Genomic DNA, 26,626 nt, shown 5'->3' with positions numbered 1-26,626 from the left:
CTATTCTTAGCATACAGCTGAAGAAAAATTATATTGGAAAGACATGCCCTGACTTACCAAAGGTAAGATACTGTCAAAGATTAGATAAAATAAATACATTGTAAAGATATAGTGTCCGAATTTACTAAATTTGGATAGTATTTATAAAGCATCTTCTTCCACTATATTCTTTGCCACAGCAAAGGTTTAGACACTGCAATATAACCTCCAAGTCCCTTCTTCAGTTAATTAACAATTTCTAAGCACTATGATGTTTTCTTCTCCATAAAAAACAATGGAATAAATGGATACAATGCTTGGGTGATATTATACCTTCAAATATGTTGTTATAACAAATAATTTCAAGAGGTTAGTTTGCAAAGATATTACAGATGGCTTCTGACATGAACAGATAAATTGAAACCACTCCCTCCAGCCTCTGGGGATAATGAAGTGCCTTCTCACTGACTGAAGTTACTGTGATTGCAGAATTGTAAATACCCAATAAGCATCAGAAACTTCTCAACTCCTGTCTCCTCCTCTTAGGAAAAATGATATACATTATAGAGAAAATAATTTCCTACTTTTTTTAAAAAACTAAACTCATGCCTAGCATTGCAGGACCAAATTTAAGAGAACAATTTCAAATCTCACTCTGAATTTGAAAGTTTATCTATGTCTAGACCTAATGTACACTATGCCACTACATTTAAGAGTGTATTATCATATGCTTGAAATGTGTTAAGAGGGTAAATCTTAAAAGTTTTCTCACCAAACACATAACACACAAAAAAAGCTGTAACTATGAGGTGATGGATAGGTCAACTAGTTTGACTGTGGAGATCATTTCACAATGTGTATATACACATGTGTATATCAAAACCAAGTTGCACATATTAAGTATATTACAATTTCTAAATGTCAATTACACCCTCAATAAACCTGAGAAAATTATGTCTAAAAAAAAAAATCACATCACAAATTTCTAAAGTATCACAGAACTGCATTATTTGAATTTTTAACAGAAATCTGAGTTTGTGTCTGATATTTTTTAAATAGCAAAAATACTACCAACAAAAAAAACACTTCCAAATGCTTTTCTGTTTTGTTTGCAAATCGCCTTGAACGTGTATACCAAAATGTCAGTTACACAAGTAGAGCTCAAACATTTTGTGTGACAAGGTTACTTAACAGAGGAGTCCTAGAAGCACCGGGAGTTGCAGGAAAATTTTTGTGTGTGTACATATGGCGGCTTTTTCTGGATAAATGATCCATATAACTTGCAGCTTCTGGGGTGAGGGAAGGGGAGGTAGGTGGTTCAAAATACAATTAAGATTAAATTAAAGCGCCTGAAAAAAACAGCCAACATCCTGTAACTTGTCAATGTCAGATAACCAAGTCTTATTTTTTACATTCCTGATCAGGGGACGATTTATTCCAATTTGGTGGCTCCTACACAACTTTCAAGGGATGCAGGCATGAAATGGCTCTGCATTACAAAACAGTTCCCTTCACACACCCAACGCGGCAAACCCCAAATTTCCCCAGAAAAGGCCAGGAACAGACAAACGGATTAACAGCCCCTCTTGCTCAAAGATCGACTGGCTTTGGCAGGACGTGTCCTCCAGAGAGAACTGCTGGGCGGTGACCAGGTTTCAGTGAGGAGATGGACCCCTGGGCGGGCACCAGCAGGCGAGACACCCCAGCCTCCTCCTACCCCAAAACGCGCCCTCCAGTAGGGTCTGCGGGCGCGGCTGCAGCAGATCCCGGCGCCCGCGCCGCGCGCCGCGCCGCCGCCGCTGCAGCACGGTCGCAGCGACCTTCCCGCCCGGATCTCCGGGAGCCCCGTTACCCACGTCCCCACACCCCACCCGAGAAAAAAGGGAGGGGGACGCACAACAAAGCCCAATCCGAGGAGGCCCAAGCGAGCTGTAAGTTGGGGAGCCGGGGCTGAGGCCCGACGAGGAGCAGCCGGGACACCGCGATGCCGGACGGATCGGGCCGGGGAGGCGGGCAGCCAGATGTCAGCCCGCCCGGCTGGGTGTCGGCAGCCGGGAGGAAACCAGGCTGGCGGGAGGGCGGGCGCGCGGCTGGGGGGAAGCCAGGCCGGAGGAGGGAGGGGGGCGGCGGCGGCGGCGGGGTCCCCAGGGCGCCGCGGTCGGCCGCGACCCCCACCCCGGCCGGCGGCCTGTCCCGTTACTTACCCGCTGGGAAGCTGCGGGCTTCGCCGGGGCTGTCCCGGCCGCCGGCCTCCGGGGCCAGGAAGCGCCCCCACATCGCGGGCGGGAGTGCCTGGTGGGCCGGGGGCGCCCGACTCCCCACGCCCGTCCTCCGCTGCCTTTGCCTTCTGCTTCTTCGGCGGCGGAAACTTGTGAGGAGCCTGGGCTGCGGCGGCACCCGCGAGGCGGGGCGAGCGAGTGGGCTGAGCAACGGCCGCTCAGCGACGGGAAGGGGGCGCAGGGGCCGGATTCGCCGCGGCGGCGGCGGCTGCCATGGTCGGCCCAGCTGTGCTGAGGCCCGGGCCAGGGAAGCGGCGGCTCCGCGGTGGCGGCGGCTCGGTCCCTGGCCGAGCCCAGGCTGTGAGGCTCCAGACGAAGTTGCAGCTGAGGCTTCTCTTCACCCCCTCCGCTCCGGGAGCCCGAGCCCGAGCCCTAGCCGGAGCCGGGCAGGGGCGGGGCCTAGCGGGGGCGGGGCTTAGTGCGCTTACAAAAGGCGTGCGCGGCGCGGGGCGGGGCCTGCGGGCCGTTCCAGGTGGGTACCGTCAAACCCTTTCGCTCCGCAGTTGGCGAATAGTCTGTCCGACATACCTGCTGTATCCCACTTTTCCCATCCCAGCGCTCCGTGAGGTGAAGAAAGGGCGGAACTTGGCCCAGGGACCTGTCTTGGACTTGTCTTGAGCTTCCCTGCTCCGTTGGTTAATCCCTCAGGCCCTCCGGGGCACCTTTCAGAAAAAGGCTTGGAAGACGGGCCGTCACATCAAGACTGCTTGTGTTAAAAGAGGGTTGAGGGACTTCATCTCATTTGGGGTTGAATTAAAGTTGTCATCATGAATTCTGTAAGCATCGTTTATTGATCACTGTGGAGGATAATAAAGAGGTCATTTCCCTCAATTTACAACCGAAATTGAGAAGGCGAGAAGGTACCAAAATATCTACAACACGGAGATGAGTGCAGAAAAAAGCAGGAAAAAAAAACCCGAGGTAAATAAGTACCAGGGGGTTCAGGAAGGTGCTGTCAATTTGAATCTAGTAGCTTAGTGTTTCAGATAAGCAATCAGGAGTCAAAATGACACCAAAGTATGTAATGGGAGGGCAACTACACCTTCACGTTCCTCCTCTGCCTGGTCAGATTCCACCCTTCACCTGAACCCAGAGTGCAAGAGTAGGCATCCTGAGGAAGGTCCAAAAGGTGCAGCATCCTCTTTAAATCTTCCTTTGCATCGGCAATATTTACAACCCTTAAAATAGTGCATTTAATAAATACTGGTTGAGCACTGTTAGAAGGAAGTGAGCTCTGGACCTGGCTGATGAATCGGATAAACCAGAAAGCAGGTTGCTAACCTTTAACAAGCTTTGACTACAGTGATGCTTTTTCCTGTTGTGGATGTTTGCTAACAAAGCCCTCATGTTTGTATTCAGTTCAGTTAGTTCAATCTCTCAGTCGTGTCCAACTCTTTGTGACTCCATAGACAGCAGCATGCCAGGCTTCCCTGTCTTTCACCATCTTCCAGAGCTTGCTCAAATTCGTATCCATTGAGTCGGTGATGCCATCTGACCATCTTGTCCTCTGTCACCCCCTTTTCCTCCTATCTTCAATCTTTACCAGTATCAGGATCTTTTCTAATGAGTCAAAGTATTGGAGCTTCAGCATCACTGCTTCCAATGAATACTCAGGACTGATTTCCTTTAGGATTGACTGGTTTGATCTCCTTGCAATCCAAGGGACTCTCAAGAGTCTTCTCCAACACCACAGTTCAAAAGCATCAATTCTTCAGTGCTCAGACTTCCTATAGTCCAACTCTCACATCCATACATGGCTCCTGGAAAAACCATAGCTTTGACTAGACAGATCCTTGTCAGTAACATCTCTGCTTTTAAATATGCTGTCTAGGTTGATCATAGCTTTTTTTCAAAGGAGTAAACATCTTTTAATTTCATGGCTGCAGTCACCATCTGCAATGATTTTGGAGCCCAAGAAAATAAAGTCTCACTGTTTCCATTGTTTCCCAGTCTATTTGCCATGAAGTGGTGGGATCAGATGCCATAATATTCATTTTTTGAATGTTGAGTTTTAAGCCAACTTTTCCGCTCTCCTCTTTCACTTTCATCAAGAGGTTCTTTAGTTCCTCTTCACTTTCTGCCATAAGGGTGGTGTCCTGTGCATATCTGAGGTTATTGATATTTCTCCCGACAGTCTTGATTCCAGCTTGGGCTTCATCCAGCCTGGCATTTCACATGATGTACTCTGCATATAAGTTAAATAAGCAAGGTGACAATACACAGCCTTAATGTACTTCTTTTCCAACTTGGAACCAGTCTGTTGTTCCATGTCTGGCTCTAAATGTTGCTTCTTGACCTGCATACAGATTTTTCAGGAGACAGGTAAGGTGGTCTGGTATTCCTGTCTCTTTAAGAATTTTCCACAGTTTGTTGTGACCTACACAAAGGCTTTATCATAGTCAATAAAACAGAAGTAGATGCTTTTCTGGAATTCTCTTGCTTTTTCTGCCTAAAAGTTTTAGAGGTTAAATTACATCTAGGTGTTTTGTAATTTATCTGATTGCAGTTTTACATTTAGTCTCCCACAGGCAGAGTTCCACTTATTTCTCCAAATCCTGAACAACTGATCAAAGGTCAACTCTTTCTAAGGCTAGAGTGATAGAAATATGAAAAAAAGAATTCAGTTGTTTCCTTTCTGTGATTTAAATGTGCATTAACCCATGTAATATGACACTTGAATACTATAGGCTTAAAAAGAAATCTACAAAAGTAAATTCTAACATGAATTATTAGAAGCTATAGAATTATATGAAAGTATTCCTTTTTTCATGATTTATAGTTAACTATATTCTCATATTAGGTACAGCATTTATTAAATACCAAACTTTTTTTATACAGATCTAAGACATGTATGAACTATTACAAATATATCTCAGTCCTTTGTGAGTTAATATATACTTACTGTTATTTTAAAATTCTGCCAACTTCCACTCAATTCTAAGCAGTGTTTTTAAAAAATAATTTATTCAGTTCTTCTATGTTTTTATCAAATTGAAAGGCATGCCACTACATACACCAAAAAAAGTGTGAAGCTAAGACTATGTAAAATATTTCAATACTTAGTACAGAGTTCTCTGTCCTAAATATAAATATAAATAGAAAATAGAAAACATGTTGCTATTTTGGCAGTTGGCACCACCAAGGATAAATTTTTTTGTGTTCCTACTAATTAAACTTGAGAGGATAGAAAGCTAATGCAATTAAAATAATTGAAATACTAAAAATATTATGTATATGAAGTAAACTGTAACCATCATTTTTAAAAAAATCATACACATTATGAACATACAGTTGATCCTTAAACAACACAAGGGTTAGGGGGCACCTACCCTCTGCACAGTAGGCATTTCCAAGTATAAAATATAGTCACCCTGAATCCTCATCCCCAACTCCTCAGTATCCACGTTTTGGCATCCAAGGATTCAACCAACTAAAGATTCTGTGGTACTGCAATATTTACTGTTGAAAAAAATCTACATATAAGCCACATCACACAGTTCAAACCTGGTTCTTCAAGGGTCAACCATATACTGAATTGAGATTTCCAGCCACATCTATGATACACCCAGTATCCATGGTTTTCCAAATGATTAAGATTAATCATAGCACAAGATCGAGAGACTAAGGACTGTCTATCCATTACTAAGGCCGATGTTATAAACAAGCATGTTTTTGTTTCACTGTGACAGTATGTAAAGACCATAAGGAGAATCCTATTAATACACATTCTGACATTAATACACATTTAGGCAGAAAAAACCGGCTGCTTGCTCAGCCGGTTTGCAACCCAGTGGACTATAGCCCTCCAGGCTCCTCTGTCCATGAGATAATCCCAGCAAGAATACTTCAGTGGGTTGCCATTTCCTCCTTCAGGGGATCTTCCCAACTCAGGGAGCAAATCCACATCTCCAGCATCTCCTTCGAAGGTGGATTCTTTACCACAGAGTCACCTGGGAAGCCCAAGACATTTATTATTGAACTTCAATATTTTAGTAATTTTTCTTAGTAGAGATAATACAAGTAATGAAAATAGTGACTATATATGCTTGCGTGTGTGTATATATGTGTATATACAGTTGCTTAGGTGAAATTTGCATATTTAATGTTTTGAGAGAGGACTTTAAAAAGAGGAAAATAGTACTAAAAATTTACTGTCAGATCGGTATTAAACTCCTCATTTGAAATATTGCATTAAAAAACTTTATTTGAAAATAAAAATATATGTTGCATTCATAAATCTTAAATTCTTTGGGTATGAATCTCTAAACTCATTAAGTTTAAACTATCTTACATGTATTTTTCTTATATAAATTTATCATATTGAGCAAACGCCAACCAGTGAACAGAGAAGTGATATAACAATGGATATGTGATATTTTAAAATTAGGAAAACATATGGTACATAATATAGGCAACCTCAAGAGAGTGTAATGTGACAAAAATATCACTATCAATATAAAATATCAAAACCAACAAAATGTAGGAAAATTAAACCAACCAATAACAATTGAAAGAGTTCCTAAAGAACAGTTGTCACTTGATAGGAACTTTGTGGATGAAGTCTGAAAAATTCCAAGGAACAGATACTTCTTGTGTATCAAAGGTGTAACAAGGACTATGATATATAACTTCTTCCAGATCACAAAAATGACAAGTTACTAGATTTATTATGAGTTGTTGTAATCTCAAATAATCATTTAAAATAATGAAAAAAAGAAAACTCAGAAACTTTTTCACTTGATGATGTGTTTGAAAATTGCAATTGGATTCCTAGCAAATACATTTGACTATACAAAGGACTGATGTTCAAGCTGTAACTCCAATACTTTGGCCACCTGATGCGAAGAGTTGACTCGTTGGAAAAGACCCTGATGCTGAGAAAGATTGAAGGCAGGAAGAGAAGGGGACGACAGAGGATGAAATGGTTAGATATCATCACCAACTCAATGGACATGAATTTGAGCGAACTCCAGGAGATAGTGGAGAACAGAGGGGTTCTGTTCTCTGGCATCTGCAGTCCATGGGGTCACAAAGAGTCAGACATGACTTAGGACTCAACAACAACAATACAGAAGTGAATAGAAGAGATGTAGGTTAATTAACCTGTCTGTGGATCAGTTTCCTTATCTTTAATTTGTGGATGACAACAGTAACTACCTAATAGGACATTTGTGGGTATTAAATAAGTTAATACTTATAGCATGCTTAGAACAATGCACGTATGCACCCTATATTAGTGGTCCAAGTTCACTGAAGACTTCATTCTAGGCGCTGATTCCCTGAACTTCCCATGTGATGTTTGCTCAACTTCTGGGTTTCCTGTCTCTGCCCAATACTACCAAAATAGCAGAAGGAAGAATTAGGGAGAGGTGGCTGGGTGTTGTAGCCAGGCCAAGAGGGTGAAGACACCTCATCTCAAGTCCTTGATTCCTTAGAGAGACAGAAAAATGGAGAAGACTCTTGAGAGTCCCTCAGACTGCAAAAAGATCAAACCAGTCAATCTTAAAGGAAATCAATCCTGAATATTCAGTGGAAGGACTGATGCTGAAGCTGAAGCTCCAATGCTTTCGCCACCTGATGCGAAGAACTGACTCATTAGAAAAGACCCTGATGCTGGGAAAGATTGAAGACAGGAAGAGAAGGGGATCGAGGACAAGATGGTTGGATGGCATCACCAACTCAATGGATACGAGTCTGAGCAAGCTCTAGGAGATAATGAAGGACAGGGAAGCCTGGCATACTGCAGTCCGTGGGGTCACAAAGAGTCAGACATGACTGAGCAACTGAACAACAACAGAAAATGAATCTTACCTCTACCTTTGGCTCCAGAGTTGGGTTGTGATGGCTAATGAGAAAGTAGGTAAGATGTAGATCATTTGAATAATGGAGTGGTCCTTTGGGTGGGAGGTGAGACTGGAAAGGATTAAATTAAGCCAAAAGATAAAGTTTAGTCTCCCAGGGACCATCAATATTTACTTGAACTGCTTATAACTGACCTCTTTGTCAGTGGAAATTATTACAGTCACTACCTGGTCATACTGAGCCTATAGAAAAGATTCAAGGTCATTTACAATGAAAGCGGGACAGCAACCTTGACAGTGTATGAAGAAACAAATTCTTCTCTTTGTGTCTTCCTTTTCAGACACCAAATGTTAAGTGGAAGGAGGAAATTGTGGAGTTCAATAAAGTTGATCATGCCTTCACTAAAAGCACACACAGTTTCCTACCTAAGCTACACCAATGGAGAAGAGGACTGGTTTAATAACTTAGAATGTCCAAATGTTATGAAATTGGATTGGGGTGTCCTTAGTGGAAAGAGGGGTTTTCAGTAGAGTACAGTTGGTCAGCTAGTGGGGGAAAAACCTTAGGGTCTTTACTCTCAATGATTTGAGAATTTTCACTAAACTGGTTAAATATTTTATGTAATCCTGAAAATAATGTCATCAGCAGCTAATAATAGCTCCATTTTAAAGATGGAGGGGAAAAGACCTGAAGGAGTTAAACAAGTTCACACAAGCTGTAAAGGTAGAATTCAGATCTACCCTAAGGAACTTTTCCCCATCATGTTTGTTAACATGTTGCAAAACAAAAATTATAAGATTTTTCCTTCAGGTGCCATATGAGAAGGAAGGATCTAATTATAGGATTTCTGTACAGTGTTTAGGGTTCAGCCAAGACTAGAAACTATGTGACATTAATCTCTATTATTGTATGATTTTGTTTAGCTATGGCCATCAGCTTAAGTATAGGAATAAAGAAGGCAGATGGATAAACATGGTTTTGCATTGTGGGCACTAAGAGAAAAGGGGCAGAGAATTTAAGGATATTGGCTGGAGAATGGATGAAGTGATGAGGAACAGGGTCTAGCCTACCTGGAGAAAGCAGTGATGTCAGAGAGGGTGAAATGTTTAGAGAAGGTGGAGGGAGTAAGGGAGTGAAAGTTTCACACAAAAGCAAATAGCAGATATAATGAGAATAAGGGGATGAACAGTGGAAAGAGAGGATGTTATAGTGAACAGGTAACATATAGAGTTTAAGATTACAGAGGTGAGACAGTAGAGAAATTCAATTGATGAAGCAGTACTAGAGTTGCTTCCCTCTGATCTCCCTTCAAGAAAGACCTTGATGTTCTCCCACAAGCATGGTCAGTCCACAAGCTGTTAACACCTGAGGAGTCTGCCTCAGCTTTTGAGTGGTGGCCTCTTTTTTTCTGGAGAGCCCCAGCCAATGACCAAGCGTGGCAGAGATACTGGGGCATGCCAGTCTTTCCAATGCAGAACCCTTCCAATCACCAGCCTTTGTTCTCTAGCTCCCCACCAGATTGACTGAGACCCCATCAGATATGCACTGCGGTCTGAGTCTTTCCTTTCCAATCCTATTGCCTGCCTCTTATCTTTTGCAGGTGTTATCTCCCATAAACGCCTTGCATTTCTAACTCCATTTTAGCATCTGCTTCCCAGAGAACCCAACTGAAACAACCTGTGAAGATAAAGATATAAAGGAGTGGGGTTTTCGTCTATGTCTCTTTTTAAGTAGTAAAATGGGGGTTCTTTGGAACCTGATGAAAATGTTTGAGTGCTGTCAACCAAGAATGAGTAGCCAGAAAGGCAGCATAGAGCAACGTGAACTGACTCCAGTGATACAGATAAATGCAGAGGAAGGCAAGACTGAGAGGAACAGCAGGTTTGAGTGCACTCAGAATGCCACTTGGGCACACATGAAACTCACTGGACAAAGTCCTCAGTAGTTCTGCCTTGGCTGGTCCTGGCGGCGGCTATCCCAATTAAACAAGTTTACCACTATCCAAAGTGCTTCCAGAAGCAGACTACAGACTTGGGCAGCTTATTGAGTTTACTGAGGTCCACAGGATTTAATTAACTAATTAAGAGTAGTTCATAGGTTACAACTTCACCACTCAAATAATTTTAAAACATTAAGACAGTTTTCACGGTAGCTTTGTTACTTCTAGGTGGTAGATTGTATTCAGTTCAATAGCTCTATTAACTTTGGTAAGATTTCATTCCAAAGAGTTTTCCTATTTTTCTCATACACTGGGAGGATGTAGGGATCTCTGGAACTGTAAATAAAGCCAGTATCACTAAAACAACCCCTAGAGTGATCTGGGTTAATTTAAAGAATGGACATTTTGGCTAAAATTTCAATGGAATCTTAACAAGTATTATAGAAAACAAAAGAAAAGTCTAGCTATGGTTTCTGAATTTATGGAGGAACTAATTTCTTTGTTATTCTTTTCTGATTATAAAAATAATACATATTGAAACCCAAAAGAAGATAGTACATAAATGTGCATACTTACTCATTTACTAAATATTAATATTTGGGTTTTTTTAATATTTGTTGAATATCTAAGTAGAGCAGGAAAAAGGAGGGCCAAGTGTAAAATTTTGACTTATTTCACTATAATGCCTTATAGCTTTTTAATTTTCTGTTTTATAAACATACATAGATATCCATAAGATGAGGGCTCTTTGGGGGTTTTTAAACCCAAATTATCTCTCAGAAAAGATGGAGTCACTTTGTGCTCCAGTCCTTACAAGTTCCTAATATTATGGATCATCCTCTTACTTTATTTTGATGAACAGCATACTGATTGGAGAAGTCATCTAGCTTGATGTAAATTCAATCTGTAAAATCTGGAGTCAGTATTTTTTTTAACAGATAATTTTAAAACAGTAAAATGTAGTACAATAATAACTACATTTTAGTAATCATAAATATATGTTGAATGTGAAAGTGGAAAAAGCAAGTCTTGTGTTAGTGTTAAGCAACAATAACGTTGATATTTAATCATTTCGCTTATATCTCAAATTTTTAATATATCAAGCTGTCCCAAACTTGGGACACATTTCTGAATGTGTCTTGAAAAAAATGGGAATCTCCTGATATTTGGACATATCTAGATTAATGAATTCGGAGAAGGCAATGGCAACCCACTCCAGTACTCTTGCCTGGAAAATCCCATGGGCAGAGGAGCCTGGTAGGCTGCAGTCCATGGGGTCGCTAAGAGTCAGACAGGACTGAGCGACTTCACTTTCACTTTTCACTTTCATGCATTGGAGAAGAAAATGGCAGCCCACTCCACTGTTCTTGCCTGGAGAATCCCAGGGACGGCGGAGCCTGGTGGGCTGCCGTCTATGGGGTCGCACAGAGTCGGACACGACTGAAGCGACTTAGCAGCAGCAGCAGACTAATGAATTAAAATTAATTCATTTAAATTGGTCTACTTTTTCCTCTACTTTGAGCCATAGACAAGATATTTCTAAACATATATAATATTTTATAATGTTATTTAGGGGGAATCTATTTTATCATACTACCTAAAACTGAATTCAGAAGAAATAACTTCTTAAAGACTTTTCTTACAATTCAATAAGACTTAAAAGTGTTTAAAAACCTAGAATAACCAATTTTTACTTTTATTGTACTTATTGAGACCTTTTAAAAAATGTTTTCTGCACCCTGAATTGCCAACTACTGAACTGCAAAACTGCAAATGAAAGCACAGAAGAGGCACCCAAACATCAAATACATTCATTATCATAAGTGCTCATAGAGAATCTGAGATGAATTAACAATGAACAAAGCATCTAAAATTAAATTCACACTCCTCATACATATATTATGGATGATGACAAAATAAATTACAAAAGATATATATGATATACATAAATTTATATGGCATTTTCGTAATTGGGATATTACATGTTTTTACATAATTACTATTTTTTTTTCATTACAGCTAACCTCCTAATGAAGTTATAGAGCCTTAGTAAAATTGGGCAAGTTATGTATACTGTGAAAACCACTGAAAGATAACTGTTCTCAACTGAGACCAGAAGATAGTGATAGCATTTATTTTCAGAATCTTAAAAAGATGTATGATTTCAGCAGGACACACCTATAGTGACACCAAGGGGGTCGCGGATGGACTGGGAGCATCTGACCAGCGTTGGAGAGAACAGAGCCAAAGGCATTATCCAGAGAATTCTGCACGGCGTTGGCCTGAAGGCTGCTGCCTTCTGTGCTCACCCTTGAACGTCAGTCTGGTTCTGGCCCAAGCCCAAGAGCTAAATTTCAGATCACAGCGGGCTTAGGAGCACAGTGCACATTGGAACATCTAATCCCACCCGGCTTGCCCTAAAATGGCCCCTGAATTCACCGGCCTGCGGAGCCTGCTGCCTGAAGCTGCTTCTACAAAATCGAAGGATAGATCAACACCACTTTTACCCTGGGTTTGAGTTTGGGTTTTACCACGTCATTTTTTCTTTTAAAGGAATTTTCATCCTCATACCATCTCTTTGGACAGATGGCTTAACATTTCTTAGAGGAAATGAGGCTCAGCAGACGAGGGTGTGCATCTCCGTGTGTTCAGGGCAGAGGTAGTTATCACCCTGTAAGTACCTACCTGATACAGGAGAAGTCGGTACCAGACACCGTCGCTTTCCTGTTACCTTGTCATCCTTAGAATGTTTGGTTCGTATGGGCATTCGCCTGCTAAAGATGTAAACTTTGAGAGGGTTTCAAGATGGGTTTCTCCTGAGGTGGCTGCCGGCCCGGGAGAAGGTCGGCTGCGGGATACCTGCAAAGAGAGCCACAGTGAAGCTGGTGCCCTGATCCCTTTTCACGAACTGGCAGAAGGCCAGGCCCAGAGTGTTGCTCCAGGGAGTAGCTGGGAGGATTGGCAGGTTGCCAGGTGAGGGGCAGCCGGTCATGTATAAAGTGATGGCTTTTATAGACTCCCAGTAACCCATACTGCCACTTACCTGAATCCTGTGGTTTCTGGGAGAAAAAAAGGACCAGATTATTCTCATATTGGAGTAAAACCAAAACAAACACTGGATTTAGGTTGGTGGGATCTATATTGGTCGTTTCAAAAATACTTCAGTATTTAGTTCAATAAATAGTCTGTATGATCTTGTGTCCATAACACACTATTCCTGAGTCTCGAGAAGTTTTTTGCTGCCCAAGCTACCGTTAAGGGTCCCTCCTTCTACCATGCCCTGGGGCCTTTGTCCTGTTGCCCGTGACTGCCTCATTAACTCCTACCCCTCTTCTGGTTTTCTTAAATTTAAGAAGAATGTCACTTGACGTGAGAGATCAGAATGCTCAAAGAAAAAAATGAGTGAAATATGAGACCTGAGAAAAATGAGACTACCTAAAATGTAATTGTAAAAAATGTTCTTGTAGTTTATATAAACAGCACTGATATTTATCAATGTGTCCTATTAATGCACACCACAGTAGATTGTAATCTATACCCATGGCACTTTTTTCCTGTGCCTTGAAAAAAAACAGTGAAAACCAAAGTTTCATGAAATATAGTTTATAAATACATTTTATTAAGACATTGTTTTTCTTTTTAAATTAAATTTTTACAAATCATGAAATTTTAATTTAATCTTACTCCAGGTAACTGTTTACTCAGGATCATTACTAGTTACTTTAGTTAGAATACTTAGGGTTAATGCATTCATGGACTGAAAGTTGGGTGCAGAAATTGCTCAAGATCTTTTTTTTGTCTTATTTTTAAAATAAAATTTTAAAAATCGAAAAAGTAATACCAAACATAGATATCTTAAATCTCTAACAATGTCAATACGATATATTATCTAACTGGTAACAATTTTTGTTGCACTTTAAAATATATCTAGTTTTATAAAAGAAATATTTCCTATAGGATATTTAGAAACTAAAGGAAAAGAAAACAATTGTAAATAGGGAAAGAAACTGGAATCTATCTATAATGATTGAGTTAAAGAACTGTGCTAAAACTACCTCACAGGCCGGTCATATTGTATCATGAAACAGCTTGTTAACTTTCAGAAGTGACGGGGCTGCAGCCTAGAAATGCACAATGCAAGGTGCTAGTACCAGAGATGCGAGTTCAGACACACACAGCTCTGCTCCCTGCTGGATGTTGGCCTTTCAGCCTCAGTTTCCTCCTTTATCAGCAGAGATCCCTGCAATACTATCTCATAAAGCTGTCATGAAGAGTAAATAGGATCATGTTTGATAAAGTGTTTCACAGTTGTAGGTAAGCTAATCTTTTTATGAAGGACAAGGAGCAAGCAATCCAAAAGAGAAACTAGAGTAATAATGAAAGGTAGTATTTGGTGCTGAGCACTGTGCCAAGAATTTTACCTGAACCATAGCATTTAATTTTCATAGCAACATAGAGAATTGGGGCTTCCCAGGTGGCACAGTGGTAGAGAACCCATCTGCCAATGCAGGAGATGCAGGAGACCTGTGTTCAATCCCTGGGTCAGGAAGATCCCCTGGAGAAGGGCATGGCAACCAACTCCAGTGTTATTGCCTGGAGAATCCCATGGACAGAGGAGCCTAGCGGGCTACATACAGTATATGGGGTCGAAAAGAGTCGGACACTACTTAACGACTAGAGAATAGTAGGAATGATTTTATCTGCATTTTCTATCAGTAAACCAAGACATGGAGAGGTCCAAGGAAACATGGGTAGCGAGAAACAGAGTAGGAATTTAGGGCCAGATCTACCTGACTCTAGAGCCTGAGTACTTTCATATTAGCTATGTCATTGGAAAGAGTTTAACTTCATTACTAATCAAAGATTTAACAATTAAAAGATATGGAAATGGAAGTGCAAAGGAATGATAAACATCCAATTCCAGCTGTCTCTGCAGAGCGTTGGCATAGAATTGGGAAGGGGGTACACAAAGACTTCATCCATGTATATAGTATTTTTAAAATATGGAAATGTATTAAGATTTGTTAAACCACGGCCATGAATTAATATTTTTCTCCTAACTTTTCTGTATATTTTAAAGTCATAGTAAATAATTTAAACAGTGAACCAATGTCATCCTTTTTTGTTTCTATGAAGACTAAGTAATTAAGAAATAATTCTCATAAAAATTTGGAGAAACTGGTATTCTCATTTGCTTCTGGTGATATAATTTGGTCCCTCTTTCGGAAACCAATTTAGCAATATGTTTCTAAAACCATAAAAATAACCGTACTCTTTGGTTCAGAAATCTTCCTTTTGGAATACTATCCTAAGAAAAAATATCAAAATACGCATGCACATACACAAAAAAATGCACACACTGAAAAAACTACATGCATAAATAAGTCAACTGCAGTGTCATAGTTGTTTAGTCACTATGTCATATCTAACCCTTTTGCAACCCTATGGACTGTAGTCAGCCAGGTTTCTCTGACCACTGGATTTCCCAGGCAAGAATACTAGAGTGGGTTACCATTTTCTCCTCAAGGGGATCTTTCTGACCCAGAGATTGAGCCTGTGTCTCCTACATTGACATGCAGATTCTTTACCACTGAGCCACCAGGGAAGCCCAGTATAATTGCGGACTATAATTAACAATCTAAAATTTTAACAGTAGTCAATATTATGCAGGCTTTAAAGGAAAATATTTCTTCAAAAGTATATGAAGGCTTATTAGCAAATTAGCAAGGCAATTAGCAAAATGGTGGTAGTGTAACATTAGTTGCAAAAAATTTTAAATGCGATGTTACATTGCCACTGGAATTAAATTAGTGAAAGTGTAAGCAGAGAAAAAAAGTTTAGGAAAAGCACCATAAGATGATGAGTACAGGATTAGTGTTAAGATGATGAGATTATGAACAGTTTTCTTTTCTCTCTTCCAATTTTTTTATAATATTGATCTCTATCATATTGTTTTCATAATGTAAAATTGTTACAGGGTACAAACCTAGCTTTGGAAATAATGATATACATTTGAAAATGAACTAAAATTCAAGGGAGAGGGACTTTCCTGATGGTCCAGTGGTTAAGACTTTGCCTTCCAATGCAGGGGGCACTGGTTCGATCCCTGGTCAGGGAGCTAAGATCCCAGGTGCCTCATGGCCAAAAACCAAAAATGGAAAATGGAAGCAATATTGTAACAAATTCAACAAAGACTTTAGGAAAAAAAAAAAATGGCCCAGATCAAAAGATCTTAAAAAAAAAATTCAAGGGAGAGAATGAAGAGTTCTAAGGAAAGTTGTAGACCATCCACAATCAATGCAGGAGTTCAGAAGAAGGAGTGTTCATCAGGCTGGGATCTTTAGGAGGGCTTCCTGCAGGAGTGACTGTCAGTGAGCTTCAATAATGGGTCAAGGAGGGTGAGAACTGTGAACTAGAAAAGGGCCTAGGGAAGAGGGCATGCAAGCCTCAAAAGTAGAAAGATGTGAGCTAATGGCAGGAAACAGCACTTCATGTCATGGAATATTTTATTTTCTGTTTTTATCTGCACATTTTTTTGGAAAATGTGGTGACTTTTAAAGTTGTTATGGTTGAATTAATTCCACAAAACAACTGGTTGTAGAATCATAGCAACATAATTATGAGTTGTGCTTCTGGCTCCAAATCTTTCATCTAAAAATAATCGCAATGACTACATCTTGGGAAAACAAAGCCATTACCTATTCTTGTGCTCCAGCTATCTTGGTAGTCACTTACTGGAAAATGGATCATAGATAAAATAGCTCCATGTTTTTAGAACCCTGCTTGTCACTCTTAAGTGAGCTGATTACTGAAATAATTTTTAAACTTTTCATCTATAAGCATTCTCTTACATGAGCATGACGTAGGAAAAATCTTTTCTAATCACACAAGCCTGCCTGTGCTTCCCTGACCCTCCTGAAGTCTCAGGGAGTGGATTTTTTTGTGCAGAAAGACAGAGGCCAGGGATAGAAATGTGCAGAGTAGGAAGAGGTATGCTAGGTAAGAGGAAAGAACCTGTATACTCTACTGCCCTCAACATATACCAGCTGCTCTTCGCCCAGTTTCTTTGGGTTAGATAAACAATCACTGAAGAATATATGGGTTAACAGGGTAAATAGATGATAGTTATTATTTATGGAATAATTACTTTGTGCTAGGAGTTTACATCCATTAACACTAATTGTCATGAGAATCCTAGTGAGTATGTAGCACAAATGCCAGGATACTTAGCTTCTTTAACTGACTCTAGGGGTTTTCTGTTTATTTTTTGGTTTTTAAATCCCTTAAAATCAGTGCGGGCTTCCCTGGTGACTCAGCAGTAAAGAATCTGCCTGGAATGAAGGAGACACGGGTTCAATACCTGGGTTGAAAAGATCCCCTGGAGAAAGAAATGGCAACCCACTCCAGTATTCTTGCGTGAAAAATCCTATGAACAGAAGAGCCTGGCAGGCTATAATCCATGGGGTCACAAAAGAGTTGGACATGACTTAATGACTAAATGACAACAACTAAAATCAGTGTGAGATAAATATGCTTGATTGCCATCTCAGACTGGTGAGATAATCTGCTGGTTTTCCCACTTATCCAGGTTTCTTTACCTTGCATCCTATTTTCCTACCTGGGCCAAAATATCTTCATCTGCCCTCTATATACCTCTTGTTTTTCTGTTCCCTTCTACTGTACTGCCTTATCCAGGACTACAAACATTTTTGTTGTTCAGTCACTAAGTCTTGTCCAACATTTTGCAACTCCATGGACTGCAGTATGCCAAGCTTCCCTGTCCTTCACTATCTCCCAGAGTTTGCTCAAATTCATGTACATTGAGTCCGTGATGCCATCCAACCATCTTATCTTCTGTCACCCCCTTCTCCTTCTACTATAAACCCCATCACCCTGATTTCTTCACTTCCTTATTATCACCCACATATGATTACTAATATAACAAATATCCATTTACATTCTGGTAAAAAGGTAGGGAGTGGTTCACTGTGGTGCCAAGTAACAATTCAACACTGAATAGTAAGACTCTTGCCCCCAAAAGAGCGCAGATTTGGGGCTATTCTGCAGGACTTCTGTTCTTGGAGTTGCTGTTTTCATCTCAAGCTCTGGAATGCTCCAAAGTCTTACTTTATTAGACAAAGTGATTTAGTGCTCTCTCTGGGACTTCCTCTTTCATATCCAAAGCAGGGTCATCAAGGTGTTTTCCTAAACTTAGAGTCTTAGGAATCTGAAGGCTGTTGTCTGCTGCAGTTTTAAATAGCATTTCCCCACCGCCACTGTTATTATCCACATTTTACACAAGATGAAACAAGTTCAGTGAAATTAAATGCTTAAACAAGAAAAAGGGCCAGAGTATGAATTAAAAACTCGGCTTGCCTAACTTAAAGCTTATTCTCCTTCCACTAAACCAGGATGAATACATGAAAGCACCTACTGAATGTTTACAACATGCCTGGCTCTGTTCCAAGGGCTTTAGGGTCATCAGCCCATTAAATCCTCACATCAGCTAATATCCATTTCATAGATACAGAGATAGTAAAGAACTTGCCCAAAGTCACATAGCAAAGGCAGGCCAGGGTTAGAACCCAGGGAGTTTCTATGGTTCCTTCCTCAGCTGCCGGCTCGGCTGGCCTCATGTTCTAGCTCCAAGTGGTTCTTTCAGTGGCTGGAAACAGGAAGATACTGGCTGGGGTGCATCAGTATCATTTAGAAACTCATGTTTTCTGGAGCTGTGACAATGCAGGGGCATTATCAGGGTCTGAAGGTACAAACTAGATTTGTTCAGTGATAAACTGAGTTATAAACTTTGCAATTGCTGCTTTTCAAAATAATAATGCCACTCAGTCTTTTCTTAATGAGTTGCTACAAATTCACTTGATTTATTTAGTCAGTCATTCAAGACTTATCAAGTTTCCTTTGTAGCTCAGGTCCTGTTAGGTGCTAAGCAGACAAAAACAAATCCTGCAGTAGTTCAGAATCTTATGGGGAGCTTGCAGTCTAGAGCATGCGGTAATATGACTCATTCATCAGAGAGTTACACATTTGATGATATTTGAATCTATAGAGATTCATATTTCAGATCAATGTATTAAAAAAAATCTGAGAACTACTCCTTCAAGGAAAGAGAAATGAGTCTATCTCCAGTGGCAAACCCTCCAACATAGGACGTGGACAAGGCACTGCCTAGCTGACCACCTGGCTCACGTGTGTTCAAACATACTGAGAAGTTTGACAACTTCCTAGAGTCTAGATACTTATTCTGAATATTAGGAGGACAGTCATGTCAGGAGTATGGAGATGTATACGGAGACATAAAAAGACAAGTTAAAGGGTAAGGTTATAATGGGTGTTTCTGCCAATACCGCTGTGGAGAATGGTGCTGAGATTCTAGATTCCCCTGCCCAATTCTTTAGAGAAAAAAAAATTATTAGCATGAAGAAGGGCGTTAAACTAGGTCACCACTGCTTGATAAAACTATTCCTCAAGAATAGAGAGTGTGTGGGAAATTTCCTGGCCGTCCAATGGTTAGGATGCGGTGCTTTCACTATTGAGGGCCCAGGGTTCAATCCCTGGTCAGGAAACGAAGATCCCACAAGCCACGCAGCATAGTCAAAAAAAAAAAAAAAAAAGAACTTACTTTATTTTATGCTCAATGTTCTGATCTAAGGTTTGATTTCCTGAGCAGGCATGACCATCAGAGCTAGATGTCCCATGGAGATGGCCACTAGCAATTCTTTGGGAAGGAACATTTTCTCTCACTTTAAATGAATAAATGGATATCTTTGTTTAGAGCTGGATCTTAAATATGAACTAAATCAGTGGTTTTCAAGGTGCACTCCTAGGGCCTCAATGGCAAACAGTAAAAGTTTTAAACTACATGTGAAAATTGTATGTTGTTTTGTATCTGGTTTAAACACTGGAGTTTTGCAATTATATTTCATTTAGGGAAATAAAAGAGCCCCATTGTAAAAAGTGAATACCTCTGAGATTTTGGTCCATTCTTCTATTCTTGAGAAGGGCACAGCAACCCACTCCAGTATTCTTGCCTGGAGAATCCCGTGGACAGAGGAGCCTGGTGGGCTACAGGTCGCAAAGAGCTGGGCACCACTGAAACGACTTAGCATATACACACACAAGGAACTGAGGCCCAGAAAGATGAAATGATTCGTTGAAATGGCCAAGGTAAATCTTAAAACTAAGTCACCACTCCCAGCGCAGTTCACTGTGTGGACCTTCTACTTCCTGTCCACAAACCACTGTGGGTCTCAGGAGTGTGGCAGTCCCCCAGACCAGTGTACCTCTGGATGAATTACACATCCCTAGTACTGCAACAGCTAAGAATTAGGTTCTAAATGGGAAGATTGTACTAAGATACTGACTGGCCAGCTACCATTTATTGTTTATGCAATGAGGTGTTATATAATTTAATTTAAACCTCACAGTATCTGTTGAGTTGGGCAGAGCAAGTATATTCCTAGCCCCTATCCTTAATTTTCCTAAAAGTAAAAGATGTATCAATATTTCAAAGACACTGATTTCCTCAAGGAAACATACAAGTAGGTTAAAAAAAAAAACAAAAAAAAATCCTAAACTCCAGTCATCTTTTAAAAAGACAAGGCTCAGTTTATGTTGTTATGTCCTGATTAATCCAGCCAGTAAGAATATGCAGTGCCTGTGTAGACAGGAGACCAATGATGTCATTAAATAGGACAGCTTCCAAAACTGACAGGCATAAAAATGGAGGACAAGGTTTAGATGCCAGATGATGGGTCCTGGACATCTGCTGATCTTTATAATTATTATAGGAAGACACGCATACTTCCATGAAGTATGTTTATCTGTACCCTGAATAAGGTGGCTTGTATTGATATGTTTACCTATTCTTCAATGTAGATGTAGATGCTGTTTTGTTCTATAAAGCATGATTTTAATTAAAAGCATTAGTGAATTCATAACTAGGTGCTTTGTCCTAATGTATTATCAATCGAATTCTACTAAAACTATAATTACTGTAATGTGGGACCCTGTGGAATTTTTTCATGTTAAAAATGGGATCATATTTGAAAACTTGGGGACCATCTGTTCGAGGGTAAAATATAAAGGGAACAGAATGATAATAGGATAGAAAATAATTATTTGAAAACATATTTTGTATCTTTTCCTGTGTTTCTCTTTTAATGTTGTATTGCTAAATTATTACTCTGTTTCTCATTTTGAATGGTGGCTTCTTATCTGGCTTTGTTTCTTATGTGTGGTCAGATCACTGATTCGCAGAAAAACTACCCTCTCGCCTAGTCCTACATTCCTCCAAGATAATATCATCTACAGGGGTCAAGTTTCCTGCTAGCAGAGTCGATTCGCAAGAAGTAAACAAACTAGAAGTATAACCATGAAATGTTAAAGAAACCGTCAAACTTGGACAGGACATTAATAACAAATACGAGCTTAACTCTGAAGTATCTCTTTAAAAAAGAAAAAAGGAATCTGCAGTCACACTGACCTACAGAATTGGAGCAGTAAACAGAAGACAGAAAGGGCTGTAAGCAGTAGCATCTAGGAACACTGAGGTAACAGATAGGCTGAGGACTCCGGAGGAACAGCTGTTCCCTTCTCTCAAAACAAACCCGACTCCAGTGCACTGCAGTTAGCTTCCCAGCTCAGATCTGCTTTTGAGGAGTAAGCCAAGCCCATTAGCCACTGGTGATTTACCTTAGGGAGGACATTAGGGAAACTTAACAACCAAAAGTCAGCTTGCACAGGCCCTGTTTTACAGCTTCCCTCCATCTCTGGCAATTTTCCACTGGGTCTACCTCCCCACCCCTGGCCCTTCCTTACATTTGATTCTTTGTCAGATAAAACATGGAGACAATGGAAAGCAACTGGGAAAGAAACTAAACATTTCCTTCTGGAAACATTACCTATTTTTAAATAACAACTCCGAGTCTCTAAATATTTTCTTTGGAAAAACTCTATGAAAACAATTTTTTTTTTTTAAGTCAGAATCTAGAACCTAAGGTCTTTCTTCAGTATGCTACCAAAATTCTTCAAATCTGTAGCCAATCTAGGTTTTTACCTCTGGAGATTGACTCGTTTAGGTCCTTAATCCTGGGTTTATCTCATGAACTAAACTCATATAATTCCATGTAGAGTTGGGATCTGGAGGAAAGTTTGCAATACAGCATTTAGTCTCATGGAGCAGAGCTTTGAACTGACTTATAGGCAATTCCCATAGTCTCTCTGGGCCCCAGATAACTCATATATACAATAAAAGGATCATATTAGAAAACTTATAAGTTTCCTCACTAATGCAAAGTTGTGAAATGGAAAGTGAAATGGGAAGGGGTATAGCAAACAGAATTATGGTTATGGTAACTGGATTGTGCCGCAGTGGTAAAGAATCTACCTGCCAATGCAGGAGACGCAGGTTTTGATCCCTGGGTCAGGAAGATCTCCTGGAGTAGGAAATGGCACCCTGCTTCAGTATTCTTGCCTGGAAAATCACATGGACAGAGGAGACTGGCGGGCTGCAATCCCCGGAATTGCAAAGACTGAGCAACTGAGCATACAATTGGATTGTATTCAATTCTTCATTCCCTTCCCGACGTGGAATTACACACCATTTGTCAAGTGGCTTTGCAGTACCTCCTACCAGCGCAGGCAGCTTTTGTTTCCCCACTGACTTCATATTAGGTTTGACCACGTGACTTGCTTTGGGCAACTGAAGTTAGCAGATGTGACGCAAGCAGAGGCTTTAAACACACCTGTCTTTGGCTTTAGCACTTCTTTACTTCTGTGATCTCCTGTAAAGCCAGATTCAAGAACGAAGAAGTGTGGAGCTGACCAATCCTGAAGCAAGAAAATCGAGCATCTGTTGTTCTAAGCCTCTACAGTTTGTGGTTGGTTGTTATGTGGCACTATTGCAGCAGAAATCTGATTAATACTAAAGACCTCTTGCTCTTTTACTTTTTTTGGTCATTTTATCCAGTGATATGCCCACTGATCTGAAAACTTATTCAAGGCTATTAAGTAGCATTAGCGGCATCTAGGCATTTCAACTTGACTGTGGAAATGTTCTCATTAGGACAAGCAGCAGGGCTATTGTCAGTGCTAAAGACACTGCATGACTTAAAATCAATCTACTGAACAAAAGCACAATCTGATCTCTAACTGTAGTTTATTGCTGTAAAACACACACAAAAATAGATCAGTCACCAAAGTCAGGCAGCTAGTGGTTTGGGAAGGACAAACATTGGAAACACCAGCAAAAATCACAATATAACCATTCAGGGTAGGGGAATAGGAAACTGAACTCATTGGGGTCAGTAGATAGATGCCAAGAATAATCAGTAGTCAGTGAAATCGGAGGCTGGAAGAAAGTTTCTGCGCAAGACACTGATCTAAATTTATGTGTTTTAAAATGGGGGAAAGATGAATTGGCACTTGCTATAAACTTTAGGGGCTCTCTGTCAAAGGGTTCTGCAACTAGAGACCAATGTGAGATATACGGCAGTCAGGGAGGTACAAATATCAATCCTACTAATATCTATCTATATGGCTTCCCAGGTGATGCTAGTGGTAAAGAACCCACCTGCCACTGCAGTAGACATAAGAGATGCGGGTTGAATCCCTAAGTTGGGAAGATCCTCTGAGAAGAGTATGGCAACACACTCCAAGATTCTTGCCTGGAGAATCCCATGGACAGAGAAACCTGGTGGGCTACAGTCCATAGGGTCACAAAGAGTTGGACACAACTGAAATGACTTAACATGCACACACCAATATCTATAGCTGCTGCTGCTAAGTCACTTCAGTCATCTCCGACTCTGTGCGACCCCATAGATGGCAGCCCACCATGCTCCCCCGTCCCTGGGATTCTCCAGGCAAGAACACTGGAGTGGCTTGCCATTTCCTTCTCTGATGCATGAAAATGAAAAGTGAAAGTGGAGTCGCTCAGTCATGTCCGACTCTTCAAGACCCCATGGACTGCAGCCCACCAGCCTCCTCCGCCCATGGGATTTTCCAGGCAAGAGTACTGGAGTGGGTTGCCATTGCCTTCTCTGCAATATCTATAGGAAGAACATTAAACGCTAGAATCCACACAGAGCAACATCCCAGGACATCCTGCTTACCCTTCACATGCTGAGTTGAGCACAAGAAAACAAGAATTCTGTGACACAGCAGTGAAGTCTCTGAACCTGCCCCCTCTGGCTGTTAACTCTTCCTCTACTCCAACAGACACCTGGAATCCAACTTATTAAAGCAGAACTGCTATGAATCTTAATTTTGCCTTCTCCCATTGTCTGTACCTAATAACTGAAATGGACCATCAAACAATTCTGAAAGTTGTGAACTTCATCCATGGAGATGAACACAATCATAAAAATGAACAAGCAGAAGAACCATCTTCCAGATTAAAAGCACCAGTTTTAATCTACAAAAGGGGATTAACCAGAGGAGCAAATTTCAATGATCACATCCATGAATATCAATAACCTCAGATATGCAGATAACACCACCCTTACCGCAGGGGGGGGGGGGGAAAAAAGCAAAGAAGAACTAAAGAGCCTCTTGATGAAAGTGAAAGAGGAGAGTGAAACAGTTGGCTTAAAACTCAACATTCAGAAAACTAAGGTCATGGCATCCAGTCCCATCACTTCATGGCAAATATATGGGGAAACTGGAAACAATGACAGACTTTTTTGGGGGGGCTCCCAAATCACTGCAGATGGTGACTGCACCCATGAAATTAAAAGATGTTTGCTTCTTGGAAGAAAAGCTAAGACCAACCTAGGCAGCATATTAAAAAGCAGAGACATGACTTTTCCAACAAAGGTCTGTCTAGTCAAGGCTATGGTTTTTCCAGTAGTCATATATGGATGTGAGAGTTGGGCTATAAAGAAAGTTGAGCGCCAAAGAATTGATGCTTTTGAACTGTGGTGTTGGAGAAAACTCTTGATAGTCCCTTGGACTGCAAGGATATCCAACCAGTCCATCCTAAAGGAAATCAGTCCTGAATATTCATTGGAAAGACTGATGCTAAAGGGGAAACTCCAATACTTTGGTGACCTGTTGCAAAGAGTTGACTCATTGCAAAAGACCCTGATGCTGGGAAAGATTGAAGGCAGGAGGAGAAGGGAATGACAGAGGATGAGATGGTTGGGTGGCATCACTGACTCAATGGAGATGAGTTTGAGTAAGCTCTGGGAGTTGGTGATGAATAGGGAAGACTGGCGTGGTGTAGTCCATGGAGTTGCAAAGAGTTGGACACAACTGAGCGACCGAACTGAACTGATCCATGAATAGTTAATAATACAAATAGAGAGAGAGAAAAAAAAGAACTTTAGAGAACTCTAAACGCCAGGAACTGAAAAGATGCTGGGTTATCGACAAGATGCAAAAACTACATTACATCATATACACACTATATGCAAAATTTAACACAAAATAAATACCTAATTGTAAAAGCTAAAAGTATAAAATTCTTACGACATGGGCAGGGACATTTGTGACCTTGGTTAAGCAATGGTTCTTAGATCTCATGCCAAAGCACAAACAAAAAAGACAAGAGCAAACAAACTGGACTTCATCAAAATTAAAAACTTTGTGCTTCAAAAGAAACCTGGAGGGGCAACCTAGGGAAAGTGAGAAATTATTTGAAAATCATAAAGCTGGTAAGGAATTTGTATCTAGAACTCTTACAACTCAATGACAAAAAGACCATTTTTAAAACATCTGAATAGACATTTCTCCAGGTAAGATATACAAATGGCCAGTAAGTATCTGAAAAGATGCTCAACAATATTAGCTATTAGGAAGATGAAACCATTATGAGATACCACTTGACACCCAATAGGATTGTACACTTTAAAAGAGTGAATTGTATGGTGTGTGAATTTTATCTAAATAAGGCTGTCATTTAAAAAAATTACATATTTTAAATAGGAACTATTTGAAATTAGGAGAGATTGCTTTAGAAATAAGAATAGGACCATTAAAAGAAAAGAGAATGCAAAGGCAGCAAAGAGCAAAATAGGAAAAATGCCAAAAATTAATGAATTTGAAGACAAACTCAAAAAACCTTTCAGAACTCAGAGGAAAAAGATATAGAAACCAATAAGATGGGAGAAAAGGTGATGTATTCAGAACAGATCTATGATATCACTAACTAGGAATGTGGTTTTGAGCAAACTATTTAGTCTCTTTGGGCCTCAGGTTGTCATCTGATAAAAACAAAAGCTGGAATAAGATGACTTTAACACAATTGCCTTAAGCATAGATATGGGTCAGAGCAGTGGTAGGAAGTCAATTAAGAAAGCTAGGATGGGAAAGATAATGAAATTCTAACCTTACAGAACTAAAAGTTTGGGGGTGGGCTGAGTAGGGGGCAGGGAAGTGCCAGTGATCCTGCCACTGTCCGCAGTGCTGAACCACCATTGTTCTGTGTGAATGCCATTTGGAGAAATCAGGAATTGCTTTGGTAAGCACCGTGGAGATCTCATGGAGATCTCTGTACTCATGTACATCTATGTTTTTAATTACCGCATATATGGTCTCCAAACCCATATGTCTAGCACTGACCTCTCTCCAGCTCTCAACATGTACTTTCAAATATATGCTTACTTGGAAA

General features: G+C 40.4%; 1 protein-coding gene across 3 annotated transcripts in view; it reads right to left on the bottom strand.

The window, feature by feature from the left end:
- The window catches only part of CEP85L (centrosomal protein 85 like), a 185,073-nt gene that overhangs the window by 135,123 nt on the left and 23,324 nt on the right, over positions 1-26,626 (bottom strand). For 2 of the 3 annotated variants that reach the window (XM_070449914.1, XM_070449915.1), the window contains exon 2: positions 12,685-12,858. In XM_070449914.1, the coding sequence (XP_070306015.1) occupies positions 12,685-12,766 (82 nt within the window). In that variant the 5' untranslated portion in view covers positions 12,767-12,858. Of the gene's footprint in view, positions 1-2,183; positions 2,630-12,684; positions 12,859-26,626 lie in introns of those variants that run through there. The other variant, XM_020899700.2, reaches the window with a different exon arrangement.

The sequence above is a fragment of the Odocoileus virginianus genome, chromosome 19 (genome assembly GCF_023699985.2).
Source record: "Odocoileus virginianus isolate 20LAN1187 ecotype Illinois chromosome 19, Ovbor_1.2, whole genome shotgun sequence".
In the NCBI taxonomy this organism is placed as follows: domain Eukaryota; kingdom Metazoa; phylum Chordata; class Mammalia; order Artiodactyla; family Cervidae; genus Odocoileus; species Odocoileus virginianus.
This window is presented reverse-complemented; position numbering and strand designations above follow the sequence as displayed.